Here is a 17824-nt window from a genome sequence, read left to right as displayed (position 1 = left end):
GAGATGGAGAGAGAAATCCTGAGACTGACCAGTCCTCCAGGCAATATCTATCAATATGTCACAATTCAGAAGAATGTTTAAAGTCGTGCTTTAAAATCCACTCAGCTGCCGGGCGTGGTGGCGCATGCTTGTAATCCCCGCGCTTGGGAGGCAAAGACAGGAGGATTGCGCAGGTTCGAAGCCAGCCGTGCTGGCTTAAGAGACCCTGTTTCCAAATTTTTAAAAATATATAAAATAGGCCGGGCGTGGTGGTGCACGCTTGTAATCCCCACGCTTGGGAGGCAGAGACAGGAGGATCATGCAGCTTCTAAGCCAGCCGCGCTGGCTTAGGAGACCCTGTTTCCAAATAAATTATATATATAAAATAGGTGGTCTGGGAGTGTAGCCCAAAGGTAGAAGGGTTTCCAGGAACCCCAGTACCACCAAAAAAAAAAAAAAAAAAAAAATTCACTCGGCTGTTTCACACAATCCTGCCAAGATCTTCTGAATGTGTATTTTGCAGTTTGCAAAGCTGTGTCTTTGCACTTGAGACTTAACCCCACCATCTTATTACAGGTGAGGAAATGGTTCACCTTACATGTGTGGAACATTTTGCGATTTTTAAAGGGACTTTCTTCCCATTATCTTACCTGGTAAGGGCCACTAATTCCAGGTCTCAATACAAACTCATTTCCTCTTAAAGCATCTTAAGTTATAGGCACGACTAACATTCAAAAGACAGGCCATGCTGGGAGTGGTGATGCACACCTGTAACTCCAGTACTAGAAATACTGAGACAGGAGGGTTGAAAGTTTGAAGCCAACCTCATCAATTTAGTGAGGCTCTCAACAACTTAGCAAGATCCTAATATTTTAATTCCAAATTAAAAAAATAAAGTAGAGCTGAGGGTATAGCTCGGAGGTGAATGCCCCTGAATTCAATCCCTAGTACTACAAAAAAAAAAAATGAAATGAAATCAGCAATTGTTTTTCTCCTTTTTTATAGAAAGCATGTATTTGATAGTATTACTTTGTTGAAGGCTATATATTGAAATAACAAAAGGAGACCAAAATTGATGCTAATTCAATTTCAACCTTGAATATAGCCAGGCAGGGTGGCACACACCTGCAGTCCCAGTACTTGGGAGGCTGAGACAGAATGATTACAAGTTTAAGGACAGCTCCAGCATTTTAGCAAGACTTTCAGCAACCAAGTGAGACCTTGTTTCAAAGCAAAAATTATAAAATGGTTGGGGATGTAGCCCAGAGGTAGAGTGCTCCTGGGTTCCCCAGTAATACGTACATACACACACACAAACACACACACACCCCAAACCAACCTTTTTATTTTCCACATCATCTTACATACAGCCCTTTCCTTTCACATACTTATAGCCATCAGAGATAAAATTTTATTATCTGAGTTTTCATATCTGGGGTATAAACGATTTTACTCACTTTGGCCTCACTTTCAAAGAAATACACAAAATCGAGACCCAGGATTTGATTGAACTTAATAACTATGGTTAATTCTTTGGCTCTCTATGGGGGTTTCAAGGCCTGGTAAGTACGATGTTCTCAGAATACAGAAGGCTGGGGTTCTGGCCTTATCATACAGATGACTCATGCCCCATGTGTACCTTGACAGGTGGGCACGTGAGTGACACCATTTTTAAAAATCTAAAACATGGTTTAGGTTGCTGTTACCAAGAATGGGAGATGCCTGAGCACTTGCCCCAGGAAGGGTTAATTTGCATCTCCACTCTTCCTAACCAGATATTTTCACAAGAGAAATAACCTCAACTTCACAAATCACATGCCCCGGGGCTTATTTTCTATTCTGCTAAAATAATGGTCAACTCAAATGACCAATAATGGTCTCCTCACCACGATGCCACCCACTGCCTTTGTCACAGAAAGCAGCAGCCCTGATGGACTCTGCACCCTCCAGCTATTCATCCTCTAGCAATTTCAGTGGCTCATTAAATGTCTCCCTGTACTTCATCCCTGCACCCAGCTGATGCCGGGCTCAGCTACTGCTGACAGGGGACTTCTTTCTTCTTGTCCAGCTGCCTGGCTCTCCTCTCAAGGCCCTCTGCTCTTTTTCTCTCCTCTGGCTGGCTGTGTTAGATGCTCAGCTGCAGAGCTGTTCAATGTACAGTTGTTCAAACAGAGAGCCAGTGTGCATTTTGCTGTAGCTCACTCTCCATGAGCATGGCTCCAAGCTGCAGAAGCCTTGGGAAAGTACCCGGATGTCATCTTGGGAATAAGGAACAGGCACATATTTTTCTTTTCATTTCCCTGCACTAAATAAGGCTAAATTTGGGAGCTGTAAAGTAGGTTTGGTTTTTGTTTTTGTTTTTTTTTGCATTGTTATTCTGAATGATTTTAAGGTTCTTTTGGGTTAGTTAACCTGTTCTCAGCAATGAAAATAGGAAATGGGTCCCAAGATGGCCTAAACAGAGTATTGGGTCCACAATTTGACCTAACAATGACTAAATTCCATAGTTAACACCTAGAGTTGCTCTATGACAGCAGTTTAAAAATAAGTTGAGCCGGGCTTGGTGGCGCATGCTTGAAATCCCAGCATTTGGGAGGCTGAGACTGGAGGATCGTGATTCGTAGACAGCTTCAGCTACTTAGTGAGGCCCTTTGCAACTCAGTGAGACCCAATTTCAAGACAAAGAATAAAAAATAGGGCAGGGGATATAGATCGGAGGTTGAATGCCCCTGAGTTTCATCCCCAGATCGGCAAAATAAATAAATAAATATAAATAAATAAATAAATAAATAAATAAATAAATAATTTGATCCTTCCAAATAGGAGTTAATGCTGGTCATGACTCTATGGGAAAAGACAACTAGAAATTCCACATTTGGAACACTCCTCAGCCCTGCCACGTGCATCTTTTCCCATGGCTACTTTTAATCTACCAACTCTCCTGTAATAAATCATAGCCATGAGTATAAAAAATAAAAATAAGATCAAAAGAAGTTGAGGGCTGGAGGAATGGTCAATGGTAGAGTACTTATCCGGCCTGCTTAAGACTCTGGTTTCAAGCCCCAGCATAGCAAATAAATAAATAAACAATAAATAAATAAATAAATAAATAAACAAACAAACAAATAAATAAATAAAAGTTGAGGGCCTGTGCTTAATCAGTGGAAAGTATTTGGAGTTTCTGAAAATAGTCACTAATCAAGGGAAGCCCTCTGAAGGATTTCTGAAAAGGTGATTGCTGGTGACTACCCAGTCTCCCATCCTCTGTGTTGGGATGCATGTGGCTGAAGCAAACCATTCTGAACACATCTGGGGGAGAGATGAGATTTTCTTAAGTGCCTCTAATATGCACGAGCTCTGTACATACTACAGAAGCTTTCAAGATAACACTGCCATAATGTTGGCAAGTCCCATTTAGGGCTTGGGCTGTATTCTCATAAATCCTCAGAGAATATAATTCTTAGGACTTCTTTCTCTGTCAAATATGTAGAATTTAATTTATCACATATAAGATACACAAGAACCTGTTTATGGGGTTGTTAATAATTACTCTTATCTGGCTGAGGCTCTGTGATGACTGACCATGGGGCAGATCTCCCCTCCCAAGAGAAAGCATGATTATTTTCTCACTTGCATTTCTGTAAAAGCGTACCGATTTAACCAACCGATTCACTTAGCATTCTCATCAATAAGACATATGGTGATCTCCAGGAAAAGCATCTTCTCACACACACACACAAAAAATTTAGGATAAGTCATTTAACTTTTCTGAGAGTCACTTTTCCTGGCCTGCAAGAAGAGACATCAGAGTGTCTGCAGCTCGTGCACAGCGCTGGTCCCCTGTGGTGGTGAGGTCCAATATAAGAATGGGCGACCCCTTCTGAATGACTGGTGTGGAGGGCGATGGGTGCTGGGTCGTGATGCTCCCATCTTGGGCCTAGGACAGATGTGGTGACGGCAAACCTGATTATCCAGTCTAGCAGGGCTACATGTGCTGTGATTTACGCCGCCTCTTTCATCCAGCTACTTCAAAGCACTTTTGCAAACTTTGGCTCATTATTCCTTGAAGCAGAGATTAAGAAAAGCTTGACTGGTGTCTTTTCCACTAATACAAAGATGAAGAAACTGGGCAATAGGGAATTTAAAAGGACTCTTCCCAAACTCACTGCATTGCAGAAGGGCAAGGCATACAAAGGTTCATCGCAGCCTTAGTAAAAAGAAGGAAAGAGCCTAAATGTTTATTGTTGGAGACTATAAACTATGGCATGTTTATATTATGGGCTATCATGCACCCAGTTGGTCATATTACTGAGACCATTTAGTCATATTATTGGGAAAAGACTCATAACTGAACAATGTTAAGTAAGACAAAAACGAGATAAAACTGTGTATGCACTTTTAGAAATACATTTTTTGTGTGTGGTACTGGGGTTCCTGGAAGCCCTTCTACCTCTGGGCTACACTCCCAGACCTATTTTTATATTTTTTTTGTTTGGAAACAGGGTCTCTTAAGCCAGTGAGGCTGGCTCCGAACCAGCGCGATCCTCCTGTCTCCGCCTCCTAAGCGCGGGGATTACAAGCGTGCGTCACCACGCCCGGCTAGAAATACATTTAATGTACAGAGGAAAGACTAAATGGAAATGCACTGAAATTTCAACAGTGATTTTTCTCAGTGCAGGGGATGTTCAGTGTTCTGCTTTATTCTTTATACTTTTCTGTACTTATCAGTTATTCAGGATTGAAAAAATGGGCACACCGTACCTTCACAATCTTATATTGCTTTGATGACCATACCGTGTGTGTGTGTGTGTGTGTGTGTGTGTGTGTGTGTGTGTGTGTAATTGTGTGATTAGGAAAGAGTCTGTGAGAGAGAGTGGAGTGAGCCATGTGAGCTGCAAAGAATCCAAGCACAGACCCCATGCACACCCCAACTGTAAACTGTCTGGCTAATGGAATTTGGTTAATACCTCATGTGAGATTAAATGAGGTTCTAGGGGTGGGGTTCTTTAGGGTTTTCTTGTTATTGCTGTTTTGTTTCATTTTGATTTGGGTCCTGAAGATTAAATCCAGGGACACTCCACTTCTGAGCCATGACCCTAGATCTTTTTTTTAATTATTATTATTTATCTTGAAACAGGGGCTTGCTAAGTTTCTGGGGGAAAATGAATTTTTTGACAGTGAAATAAGTGTCTTTGCCTCTAGAGTTGACAAGTTGCCCATAAAATAGACTGCATAGTAAAAGTTCCCAACTCACTCTGAAAGCGAGCCTAGACTATAAAATATGAAAAAAAGATAGGCCTGATTTCCAATTCTAGTCTCTCTAATCTAGTACAAACTTAGCTGTGATGATTATCCCGTTTCAAAATAGAGATTTTCTCATGTCATTTTACCAAACCAGGTCAGGGATCCTGAGCAGGAATTCGTCCCCCCTTAGTTCTCGAGGTAGCACAAACGGCCATGCCTTGCACATTAGGTTTGTTACGCGGCTGTTTGTTCTGGTACTAAATGCCTTCCTTGGGACAGTCTGCATGATCCATCAGAAGCAGGTCAAGTCAGCTCATGTATTTGGTCTTGTGTAGGCTCACCCTTTTCTTTCAGTTTTCTATTCCTGACTACCCTCGGTCTTATTTGGTTAAATAAACTTAAATTTTCATCTTCTGATTTATAATTGACAATTGATTTCACTTTTTTCCAATAGAACATACTTTGCATTTGAATATGGGCTCAAGAGGTGGCATTGATTATTTTTATTTAACTATATATATACACACACACATATATATTAAAGGTGAGAAATCTGACTTTATTTGTATAGATCTGTACTGCACAGATTCACAGGTATAGATCAGTTTTCAAATGTGGGTGATTTTTGACCCCAGGGGATATTTGATAGTGTCTGCAGACATTTTTGGTTATCACAAACTCGGTTGTGATAGGTAGAGATATTACTGGCATCTTGTAGGTGGAGACTAAGGATTCTGATCACCATCCTATGATGCACAGGGCAGCCCCCTGCAACAAAGAACTGTCTAGTCTGAAAGGTCAATAGTGGCCAGGATGAGAAACCTTGGTGTCTGTTAATATGGAAATCCTTATGAAGTAGTCTGAGATACTATGTGCACTGAGGGGCTGTCCAGTAACCTGGCCTTCTTGGTCTCTCTATTCCTCATTGAAAGTCCACACAAATGTTGTTTTTTAAACCTCTTGGAATCCCTTGGGGCAAAATTGTGTCTGTTTGGGGAGAAGGTGTTGCCTAGAAGTTGGAATATGGACCAAGAATAAAGAAGACAAACATTTCTCCCAAGATTACAACACTAATTGACTGGGTCTTGGTACACTGCTAACACTCAAATGTAAATGAGACCCAGAAATGTCAAGCAAACTTATCTTTGAAAGATGTCAGATGCCACTGGATGAAAGGCCATTCTTATCAGTAGGAGTTTGACCCAAGGGAATATAGCATAGTGATTAAGGGGAACTGGATTGCCGGGGTCACATCCTGACTCTACTGGGAAGCTCTATGGTTTGACACACATTATTTATTCATTTTCATCTGCAATTTAGAGAAAGGTATCTCTGAGCCAGGGCTTGCGGAGCTCTTCCCTGTCTGGTTTGTTTATTTATGTTTTAACTTTGATGGTGAGTTCTAGTCTCACATCCTAATGTAGTTCACAGTGATATTGACATACATGCCCATAGCACATATGCTATTTAACATTTTCAAATCTAATTTTTTCCTCATTTGGGGATGATGACAATAATAGTACCTACCCACAGGCTAATTACCAAAAAAGGCAATGAATAAATATGAAGTATTTGAATTACCTGGCTCAGGATAAGTCCTGTATAAAATTAGTACGGTTATTGTTTCTTAGAGTCAAGAATGTGCTGCATCAAAAATAGACGAATATTTATTTATTCAATAAATATGTCCCAGGCACCATTCTAGCCGCTGAAGACATATCAGTGAATCGATAAACATCAGATAAAAATCCTTCTGTTTATGGAACTTATATTTAGTGGCATATACTAATAATAGTGAAAATAGGAAGAAAAGTACATGCAAATTATTCTTAGCACAATATCTATACTTTAATTGTTTGAATGGATGGGTATCTAATTCATGGTATTGTCACCATTGTTGTTATATAGCAACTGGGCTTGGAGGTTTGATCTATCCTCTTAGATAAGGGAAGAAAGCTAAATTAATGCAGAGCATCACCCAAGTAATTGAAATTGTCACATAAAGATTAGAAAAAAGAGCCGGGCGTGGTGGCGCACGCTTGTATTGGGAGGCAGAGACAGGAGGATCGCGCTGGTTTGAAGCCAGCCTTGCTGGCTTAAGAGACCCATTTCCAAATAAGAAATATATAAAAACAGGTCTGGGAGTATAGCCCAGAGGTAGAAGGGTTTCCAGGAACCCCAGTACCACCACACACACACACACAAAAAAAAAAAAAAAAAAAGATTAGAAAAAAGAGAAAAAGAAGGAACGAATTTAAGCATAAATTTGGTTTAAAATGAGCTGAACCTTTTTTTGTTTGCTTGTCTGTCCATCAGACCTACAATTACCTCTGCAGATTTCTATATTCTAAGACATTAAAACTCACCAAGTGCTGGGCGTGGTGGCACATGCTTGTAATCCCCACGCTTGGGAGGCAGAGACAGGAGGATCGTGCAGGTTCAAAGCCAGCTGCGCCGCTGGCTTAGGAAGACAATGTTTCCAAATAAAAATGTAAAAATAGGTCTGGGAGTGTAGCCTGGAGGTAGAAGGGCTTCCAGGAACCCCAGTACCACCAAAAAAAAAAAAAAACTCACCAGTGACACAGACAACACCTCTTTCTCTGTAGCAAAACAGGGAAAAGTGTTGTTTTTTTATCACATGACTGCAGCTGATGAGAAAGAATCAGCAGCAACTCCCTCCTCCTACAATAGCTGACTTGTGCAGGGGAAACTCCTTTACAGTAGCCACCCCCTGAGCGTAGGCCCGGGTGCTCACTGAAGAACTTGATTAAAAATAAACGCTGGGTCTCGTTCATCGGTTCTTTGTCTTTTCTTTTCCAGAAATCTTCTCTATGTCTACCCACAGAGGCTGAACTTCGCTAACAAACTAGCATCTGCCCGGAACATTACAATAAAAATCCAGTTTATGTGTGGAGAGGATCCCAGCAGCGCTATGCCGGTAAAGAAAGATATAGCTTTTGCTTCAAACCAGGGTAGGCTGCACTTTCCTTATCAATTCACATGGACAAAACGCAGGGCTCTCTATGTATAAAGCCTTCTACTCCACCACACACACACACCCCACAAACATACATATATATATATATATATATATATATATATATATATACACACATATATATGTTTGTGTGTAATTTACTCATATGTAATATATGCACACATAATATATACAGATATAATATATGCATATATAAATTTACATATACACATCTTTCTACTGATGTATTTTTTCCAGTGCTTCCATTCTTCAGAGATCTACATTTTAAAAATCTTCCTCTTATGCCAGGCATGGTGGTCCACACCTAAAATCCCAGTACTTATTAGGCTGAGACAGAAGGATCACAGGTTTGAGGACAGCTTCAACAACTTATCGAGGCTTTCAGCAACTTAGCAAGACCCTGTTTCCAAATAAAAATAAGATAGGGCTGGGGGTGTCGTTGGAGGTAGAATGCCTCTGAGTTCAATCCCTAGTACCACAAAACCCTCTAAAAACAAAAAATAAAAAGGACTGGGGGTGTAGCCAAGGGACAGTGGGGGCTAAATTCCTGCTGGTTCTCCACTGTCCAAGCCCTGGGACCTGGCATAGGGATTACCGCATCTAAAAGAAAGCCGTTTTCCTTTGCCCAAAGTTGAGTCTACTTGTAAAAATCATGTGCCTTTAGCTACATCAGACCCATGAAGGTGTCTGCAGATATGTGGGTCATACGGTGTAGACCTTAATCACCGAGTGGACAAGCCCATGTCTTTGGGGAGGAGAAGACCCCGTGCCAGGGCTGTGGACTTCATGCAGCAAGGGCAGAGTGAGGAGAGCAGGGTTTTCCACGTTCACAAACCTGCAGCCCGTGGTCTCTAACAGAGCCCTCGTAACTCACTTTTCCCTGCATAGTCAGTTCTTCTGCATCTGTGTGCTTATGCCAGTTGTGGGGCCTACCACTCTTCATTTATAAAATATAACTCTATGAGACCAGAGCATCTTACTGGCCTGCTGAGAGTCGATTTGGTATACCCAAAAGTCACTGTTAATTGGTTCTTTTCTATATTGGTGAACAGGTCATCTTTGGAAAGTCCAGTGGGCCTGAATTTCTACAGGAAGTGTATACAGCCATCACATACCATAATAAGTAAGTATATTTCAGAGTTGGAAATATATGCCATAATTATTTCATTATCTCCCAGTTTGTTTGTTTTTTAATTTCCCAAGTGACTCTTTCCAACAGTTTTTTACAATTCAGGGACTAAGGAAAGAAGAAATGTATGCCAATCCCATGATTCTTTGTTACTGATGCACAATTTTGCTATTAACTAAGACTTAGAGAAAAAAATATCTTCAAGAATCTAATGTGATTTTCACTTTCCCAGGACCTCCTATCTAGTATAATACAGAGATATTATACAGTGTTAGATAAGGAAATACATTTTCTAAGTTGCTTTGAGATACCAGAGAGGGCCAAATGCAAAATCCAGCTCTCCCTGGTCATCTCCTGGTTTTCTCCACACTACTCCTCTCCTGCCCCACTGCCTACTGTAAACTGACCAAAGGAGAAATGGAACTCTCATGCGTATGTCAGCAAAAGAGTTATAGGATAGTATCTAAACTGATGTTCACACTTCACAGGGGAGGGGAGGGACAGCGGCACAATGTCGGCTGGAATTGGGTTTGATCCTGGTAATCTAGGCCTTCTTATGTACTTAATCTAAACACTGTCCAGGCTTGGCCAAGGATTAAATGAGGTTAAGTACAAGTGGCCCCTAGCAAGCTCTCTGGGACTTTGTAATTCACTAAAGCCAAGTTCTGTTTCTTTCCTGAATGATCCATTTGTTTCTCCAGGCTTCTGATGAGTGCATCCTCCCACCAGGCCCTGTTCTTGGGGTAGAGATGGAAAAAGAGGTCATAGCAGGGCTCCAAACGTCATCCCCTTTTCAGATTACATTGTTGGATTTTTCCCGTTTAATGTGGGAATTTCTTTTTCCCCTGACAAAGCCTCTAGTTTATGAGCAGTTTTATGTAGGGGAAGTATATCCAGTAACATTAGCTGGGTCTCGAGGACTCCAGCTTAGGAGCAGAATAATGTAAAATGAAAAGCCCAACCCCACACAGGCCAACTCAGGAGCACAGGGTCAGTGGCATCACAATTGACAGTCAGAGGATTCATCCTTTCTACTAAAAGTTATTTGTGTGCAATGTGTTTTTGAAACAGGTCTCCTGACTTCTATGAAGAAGTGAAAATTAAGCTCCCTGCTAAGCTCACAGTAAATCACCACCTCCTGTTCACCTTCTATCATATCAGCTGTCAGCAGAAGCAAGGAGCTTCCGTAGAAAGTCTCCTGGGATATTCAGTGAGTGGTTTCCAACTTGATTCACACTGCAGTTGCTGGGCAGCCAAGGTCCCTGCAGAGATAAACAGCTAAATCCTATTCACTTGCATTTTTCCTGTAAGAAGTAGCAAAATGTGCTAAACTTGATTATAAGGAAAAAGCAGAAATGTGTTGACTTAGAAAACAACAGATTTCATAAATGGAAAGCTAATGGGTGATAGATATTGAAAGAATACTCATTTATTTTTTAAAAAAGCATCACAGTGTCCATTATTTATAAATTTAATATATGTGTTTCATACATACAACTACCTCTTTTTCCTCCCTGAGGGGGAAAAAGTTATTTCTCTTAAAATAGAAAAGGTAAAAATAACATTGATGTTCAGACACACACAAACTGGCTATAAAAAAAATTCTGCTACTTTGGCTTTGAAAGCAGTAAATCATTGATATGAGGAACACTCATGGAATTTAAAATGCAAAGAACTGGGCAGAAATTACTGCCAAAGAGAGACCTGGTCAATATCTAATCATTGGTTAGTTGTGTTTGATTATTGTGAACTAGATAAATTGCCAGGATTAGCTGCTATAATAAATACCCTTTTATATTATTTATTATGTTTCAGTGGCTGCCAGTTCTCTTGAATGAACGTCTTCAAACTGGTTCCTACTGTCTTCCAGTTGCCTTGGAAAAACTGCCCCCCAACTACTCCATGCATTCTGCTGAGGTAACCAGCAGCTGGCCTGCAGCTGCTTCTTGCCGGGCCATGGTCTTGGATCACCTGCCCAGACCCACGTCTCGTTCCCTTAGGAATGACTGAGGATGCTCACTGGGTTTCTGGAGTGGTCCTCTCTCAGCACAGTGATGTCTGAGAACACATTGTTCAGATTGGATGGGAGAAATATCTGTGGGGGGAAAAAGTCTCATTTACTTAGCTGCCACCAAATCAGAATGTTTGGTGATGACACCTGTACCCTAGGTGTTTTATTTGCATTACTTACCACAAATGAATCCACAAAATAATGTATTAGAGAAGAGGAGGCAAGTTGAGTCCACTGGTGATCAGCAACCGCTCCCTGAAAGGATCCTTGTACAAGGTCTAGGCGAGAGCCTACCAGCTTCCCCTGGGTGGACATTGGAGAGTGTTTTGTTTTGTTTTGTTTTGTTTTGTTTTGTTTTAGGGTACTGGGAATTGAGCTCAGGAGCTTGCTACCTTCGTGCCACAACTCCAGCACTTATTTTACTTTAAAACAAGGTCTCTCTAAATTTCTGAGATTGGCCTACAACCTAGGATCCTCCTGTCTCAGTCTCCCAAGTACTAGGATTACAGATGTGTACCACCAAGCCTGGCTGACATCAGATTTTTTATTCCTTTAAAGAAGTCAGTGCCGATCACCTTTCTGGCTTCCTGCTTCTCTCTCTCACACCCATGCAGCCAGCTTGCAGTACAACTGTTAGGGACCCCTAGGCTCGCCATCCTGCCCACGTTGGGACCAGTCCTCCCGATTCCCAATCCCCTTTACTGCAGATTTACATCAATGAGTTGTTGGGGTTTTTTTTTTTTCTTTTTTTGGGGGAAGGGCAGGTGTACTAGAGATTGAAACCAGGGGTATTCTACCTCTGAGCTACACTTCCAGCCCTCTTAATTTTTTATTTTGAAATAGGTCTCAGTAGATTACTGAGGCTGGTCTCAAGCCCTTGATCCTTCTGTCTCAGATTCTCAAATACTGGGGATACAAGTGTGCACCACCAGGCCCAGCCCAATGAGTATTATTTTGAAGCAAATTCCAGACGTCTTGTCCTTACATGTATATATACTTTAGTATGTATCTGAAAAATAAGGACTCTTTTTCTTCTAACCATCCCAATTCCATTGTTTTACCTGGAAAATTACCAACAACTCCTAATCTCCTCAAATATCCAGGCAGTGATTGAAGTTCTAATCCTCCCATTAAGGTTCTATTTTTTAGACTTCTTTGAGTCGGGATCCAGCGGAGCCTGCGTGTTGCTGTTGGTTGATGTGGCTTTAGGGCCTTTCACCCACAGATCCACCTTGAACACTTTTGTTTGCCTTTGGACTTGAGAACCAACCTTTGTAGCCAACTTTCTCCCCAACTCTTTTGCTCCCCAGCCTGTTTTCCTCTTACTACTTTTTCCTCTGGAGAGAGAGGCATCCTTTGCCCTGGGCCATCGGATCATCCTGGTTTTAGACAAAAGCTTCTCTCCTCAAAGCTATTTGAGAGTCAGGCCTGAACATTCACAGGCATTCCTTTATGATCCGGACACACAGAACCCTCCAGAAGCTCTCAGAACTGTTTCAAAGAACTCCCAGTTATCTTCTAAAACACAGAACAAACCTGAGCTTTAGAGGGAGACAAATCTGGATCCCAAATCTAGACTGGGCCATTCTCTAGCTGTGTGAACACGGGTGAATTGCTTACCATCTTTGATTCTCAAAAATGAATCTAAGCCAGGCACACTTATAATCCCAGTACTTGGGAGGCTGAGAAAGGAGGATCACAGGTTCCTGGCCAGCTTCCTTAGGTGCCCTGCAACTTAGTGAGACCCTGTTTCAAAATAAAAGAATAAAATAGGTCTGCGAGTGTAGCTCAGAGGTAAAATGTCCCTGGGTTCTATTCCCAGTACCGAAAAGAGAAGGAGGAGGAGGAGGAGGAGGAAGAGGAGGAGGAGGACAAGGACGAGGAGGAAAAACAAATCTATGTCTGCCTATAAGGCAGCTGTGGACATTAAATGAGATAATCCTGTCAAGCAATTAATGCTAAATACTTGTTCCTTTTTCTGTTTGACCTATTTTTATAGACCCACCCCAACCCCTACTATCCTTCAAATCACACTGTCCAATACAATAGCTGTTAGCTGTAGGTGGCTACTGAGAACATGAAATGTGGCTAGACAAACTGAGAAGTGCCATCTGTATAAAAAATGCACTGGATTTCAAAGACTCCGCATTGAAAAAATGTAAAATATCATATTCATAATTTTCTATTGATTACATGTTGAAAAATAATCTTTAGGCTTTATTGGGTTAAATGAAATATGTGCTTAAAATTACTTTCACATGTTCCTTTGTACTCCTTTAATGTGGCTACTAGACAATTTTAAGCTCTATATATGACTCCTATTAGATTCCTATTGGACAGAGCTACTGTAGATCATAGATGCCAAACTCACGCACCCGCAGGAGTCAGACAAGGAACACAAGGGAACTCTTGTCCTCATGGACTTTTTTTCCCTCTCTTTGTGTGTGTGTATAGGTGTGTGTGAATGTGCACACATGCCTGTTTGTGTGCGTGTGTGTGTGTGTGTGTGTGTGTGTGTGTGTGTGAATGGGGACTGAACCCAGGGACAATCTACCTCTGAGCTACATTCCCAAACATTTTTTATTTTTTATTTTAAAATAAGGTCTCCCACAGCTACCCTCCTGCTCCACAGATTGGTACCATACTGGGATGCAAGATCACTGGTTTCTTATCTTTCCTTTTTCAAAAAGAAGCAAAAAAACTTTTTTTGGTGGTATTGGGGTTCCTGGAAACCCTTCTACATCTGGGCTACACTCCCAGACACCTAATATATATGTATAATTTTTTTTAATTTGGAAATAGGGTCTCTTAAGCCAGCAAGGCTGGCTTTGAACCTGCGCACGATCCTCCTGCCTCCGCCTCCCAAGTGTGGGGATTACAAGCATGCGCCACCACACCCGGCTAAGAAGCAAGATTTTAATGAAATTTTCTGACTTTTGGATGTTGGTAACTAGTGCAAAAAAGTTTTCAACACTCTATGGGCCAAACAGAAGCCATCTGTGGGCCATAGCAAGCCTTGGGCCCCAGTTTGTTACCATCTTAGATAATTCCATAGGTCTCCATCCATGTATATCTCCCACCCAGGCAAGTAGAGCATCCTTTCTCCTGTTAAAACGACAGCGACACAAAACCCAGGTTAGGTACTTCTTGCTTAACACCATAGAGTATGTCTAAAGAACTAAAGGAACATCATTTTACTGGGAATTTTCTTTCTTTTTTTGTGGTGCTAGGGATTGAACTCTAGCTTTGAGCTACACTCCCAGCTCTATTTTATTTTTATTTTATTCTAGCTTTGAGCCACACTCCCAGGTCTATTTTATTTTCATTTTCAAAATAAAATATATATATTTATTTTTCAAAATATATATTCAAAATGTACATATTTTTATTTTGAAAATAAAAATAAAATAGGCTCACTAAGTAGGTTTATGAGAGTCTTACTACTTGCTGAGACTGTCCTCAAACCTGTGATCTTCCTGTCTCAGTCTCCCAAGCATTGGGATTACAGGTGGGTGTCACCACTCCCAGATTCTATTTGGAATTTAAGGCAAGAATTTGTCTGTAAGGCCTACAAAGGTATTGATAAATAGCTGGTATAAATGATTATAATGAATGACAGTTATGATAGCTGTGCTGATACTTGGGAGGCTGAGGCAAGAGGATCTCAAGACTAAGGCCAGCCTGGACAGCTTAGCAAATTTAGTGAGACCCTATCCCAGTACAAAAAGTAAAAAAAGTCTGGGGATATAGTTCAGTTGTAGAGCATCTCTGGGTTCAATCTCTCATAAAGGCGACAGTAAGGAGTTATTATCAGTTAGCAGGAGACAAACAAGACCCCTACCTGGAAACACTTGTTAAAATGGGAAGTAACTTCCAGTATTCAAATGCAATGAAATGTCCCATGCTGTGTAGTTATTCTATATTTTGTCTTGACATTTCTAATAAATGAAAAAATTGGTTGGAAAATTACTTTATTCCAATTCCTAGAATCAAAGATCATCAATGCTGGATGGGAGCTTAGAGACAGATCCCTCAATTCAATCCTCTCTCCAACATGAGAACACAAAGGCCCAGAAAATGCAATTAACTTGTCAAAGTGAAAATGACTAATTTGGTGCAGAATTGAAGTTGAACCCAAGGCCCTTGACTCCAAGTCCAGTTATAGTACTTTTCAGGGGAGATTTCTGTTTGGAGGAACCAACATTACAGTCTAGTTGTTTTCCATTGCTTGTTTTCCATCAGGAAACGGGATTGGATTGCTAATCTTTTATGTTTCTTTTTCTCATCAATACAGAAAGTCCCTTTACAGAATCCTCCCATCAAGTGGGCGGAAGGACATAAGGGAGTGTTTAATATTGAAGTGCAAGCTGTGTCATCCGTTCACACCCAGGTAAGGACCATCAAGGCCAACTTTGCATCAAATCCAACAGCCTGGTCTGGAAGATGGAGATACAGCAGGGAAACGTTGGCATGGCAGGCCAGTGAAAGATCAATGCAGTTCTTTGCCTATGGACAAATAAGAACTAATTTTCAGTTATTTGTGGGGGCTCACACGTCTATTCAGGTCTCATTTATCATAGAAAGGCCTTAGGATGTTGAGCACTCAATGAACAAAACTAGGACCTGTTCTGTTACTTGAGAAACTGTGTGGGGAGACTTGACCTAAACACTTTTCTGCTATGACCTTGTTTCTCTCTGCACATCTGTCATCTTACCAGCTTTGTAGATAAATCCCAGCTCTGCCTACATCTGCCCAGGCCCTTTTTCAGCAGCGTGTGTACATGCTGGCCTCTGCTTGCAAATGCATCAGAGCCGAAATCATTTTGTTTTCACCGCATTCTACAAAGCATTCATTACCTTGGTCTGAAATGGCCACAAGTTAGAACTTCTGATATGAAACTAAGAGGTCTTATGGCCATGAGGTCATGCCCGTAAGAGCTGTTGGATTATCTTTATGAATCCCTGGGTGAACATTGGTGGAATAAAATCTCACGAAGGCCTTCTGCCTTGTGCCTCCCTAGGACAACCACCTGGAGAAGTTCTTCACCCTCTGCCACTCCCTAGAGAGCCAGGTGACCTTCCCCATCCGCGTGCTGGACCAGAAGATCAGCGAGAGCGCTCTGGAGCATGAGCTAAAGCTCAGCATCATCTGCCTGAACTCCTCCCGCCTCGAGCCCCTCGTGCTCTTCCTGCACCTGCTGCTTGACAAGCTCTTCCAGCTGTCCGTGCAGCCCATGGTCATCGCTGGCCAGACAGGTGAGGCCCATGGGCCAGGCAAAGCAGGCAGGTGGGGCCAGGCTGGTGGTGCCCTACTTAATGAAATGTAGTTTCCCAGAAATCCAGGAACGATGTGATCTTCCTTTGCACTGATAATGGGAGTTCAAGGAAAGCCACGTCTAGTGCATTTTCCTCTTGGAGACTCAGTATGTGTTTGAGAAGAAACAAAAATAAAAGAACATGAAAATAGGATTCCAAATATTATAGCTTTCTTCATAAACATGATTGAATGATTTTACCAGAATCCTAAGCCAGAGACCTGACTCTGCTGGGGATGCAACCAATCAGGTCTAACCACTTGCTCCCAAAACCAAACAGAAAAGAGAATGATGAAAAGCAAGCAAGAAATTTTAATCAGCATAGCTACACTGGGAAGACAAGGAGACCCATGACCTTGGCTCTGTATTCAAGGGGCTGATGAAGACTTTGAGGTTGTATCTATTAAAAAAAAAAAAAGAATGAATCTAAGCTTTGGGGGTTTGCCTAGAGGGAGGTCCTGCACAGATACCAAAGCAGGTGATCTCAGTCAGGTGTGATTCTTTCCATCATTAGCTCAGGAATGGTCAGGAGTGGTCTTGTCTTTGATAAGAAAGTTTCTGTTGCCCCGGGGTCATCTCGGACTTATCATAGATGTTTATCTTTTAGACCTTTTGTTCCTGGAATCTGAAGGGACTCAGAGCAAGGGAGACAGATGCAAAATGGAGGCAGGGATGCCAGGTTCTTAGTACTACTTTTAACAACCCATCAGACATTTGTTGGCAAAGTAGAAGGCCTTGTAACATATCATAGGAAGTCTTTCAAATTCCATTCCTGGTAATTCGTGAATTTATTTCACCTCTAAGATTCTTTGTTTTCTTAGCCAACAAAGTGTTTTCTTGACTATCAAAGTGGAAGAGCATAGTCTCCAAGCATCTATTCAGAACCTACCCTGTTTGGCACTATGGAAGGCACTGTGGGGTGGGGTGCGGTGGGGTGGGGGGAAGGACAATAAAGTGTGAGAAATGCACTTGGACTGGAAGGGTTTCCAGCCTCTTTGAGAGGCTGAGTTTACCACCAGAAACAGCTGGAGAATCGTGTGATTCAGATTTACTGAAGCCTGTACTGTGCAGCAGCAGAAGCTTTGTGGGCAAGGTGGGACTCGTGCAGAGCATCGAAGGGTGTGGGTGATTTTGCAAATAGAATAAAT

The 17824-nt window shown here is 41.6% G+C and overlaps 1 protein-coding gene across 1 annotated transcript in view; it reads left to right on the top strand.

Annotated features, from left to right (window-relative positions):
- Positions 1–17824, top strand: part of DOCK8 (dedicator of cytokinesis 8) — a gene marked incomplete at both ends in the record, with an annotated part of 237691 nt that overhangs the window by 129940 nt on the left and 89927 nt on the right. The window contains 6 exons of the mRNA XM_080708606.1: positions 8044–8161; positions 9274–9344; positions 10422–10560; positions 11166–11267; positions 15656–15751; positions 16383–16617. Coding sequence (XP_080564732.1) covers positions 8044–8161; positions 9274–9344; positions 10422–10560; positions 11166–11267; positions 15656–15751; positions 16383–16617 — 761 coding nt within the window. The remainder of the gene's footprint in view (positions 1–8043; positions 8162–9273; positions 9345–10421; positions 10561–11165; positions 11268–15655; positions 15752–16382; positions 16618–17824) is intronic.

This window comes from Muscardinus avellanarius (genome assembly GCF_963383645.1).
Source record: "Muscardinus avellanarius genome assembly, chromosome: 13".
Classification (NCBI taxonomy): domain Eukaryota; kingdom Metazoa; phylum Chordata; class Mammalia; order Rodentia; family Gliridae; genus Muscardinus; species Muscardinus avellanarius.
The sequence above is the reverse complement of the archived record's forward strand: the minus strand, read 5'-3'. Positions and strand labels throughout refer to the sequence as shown.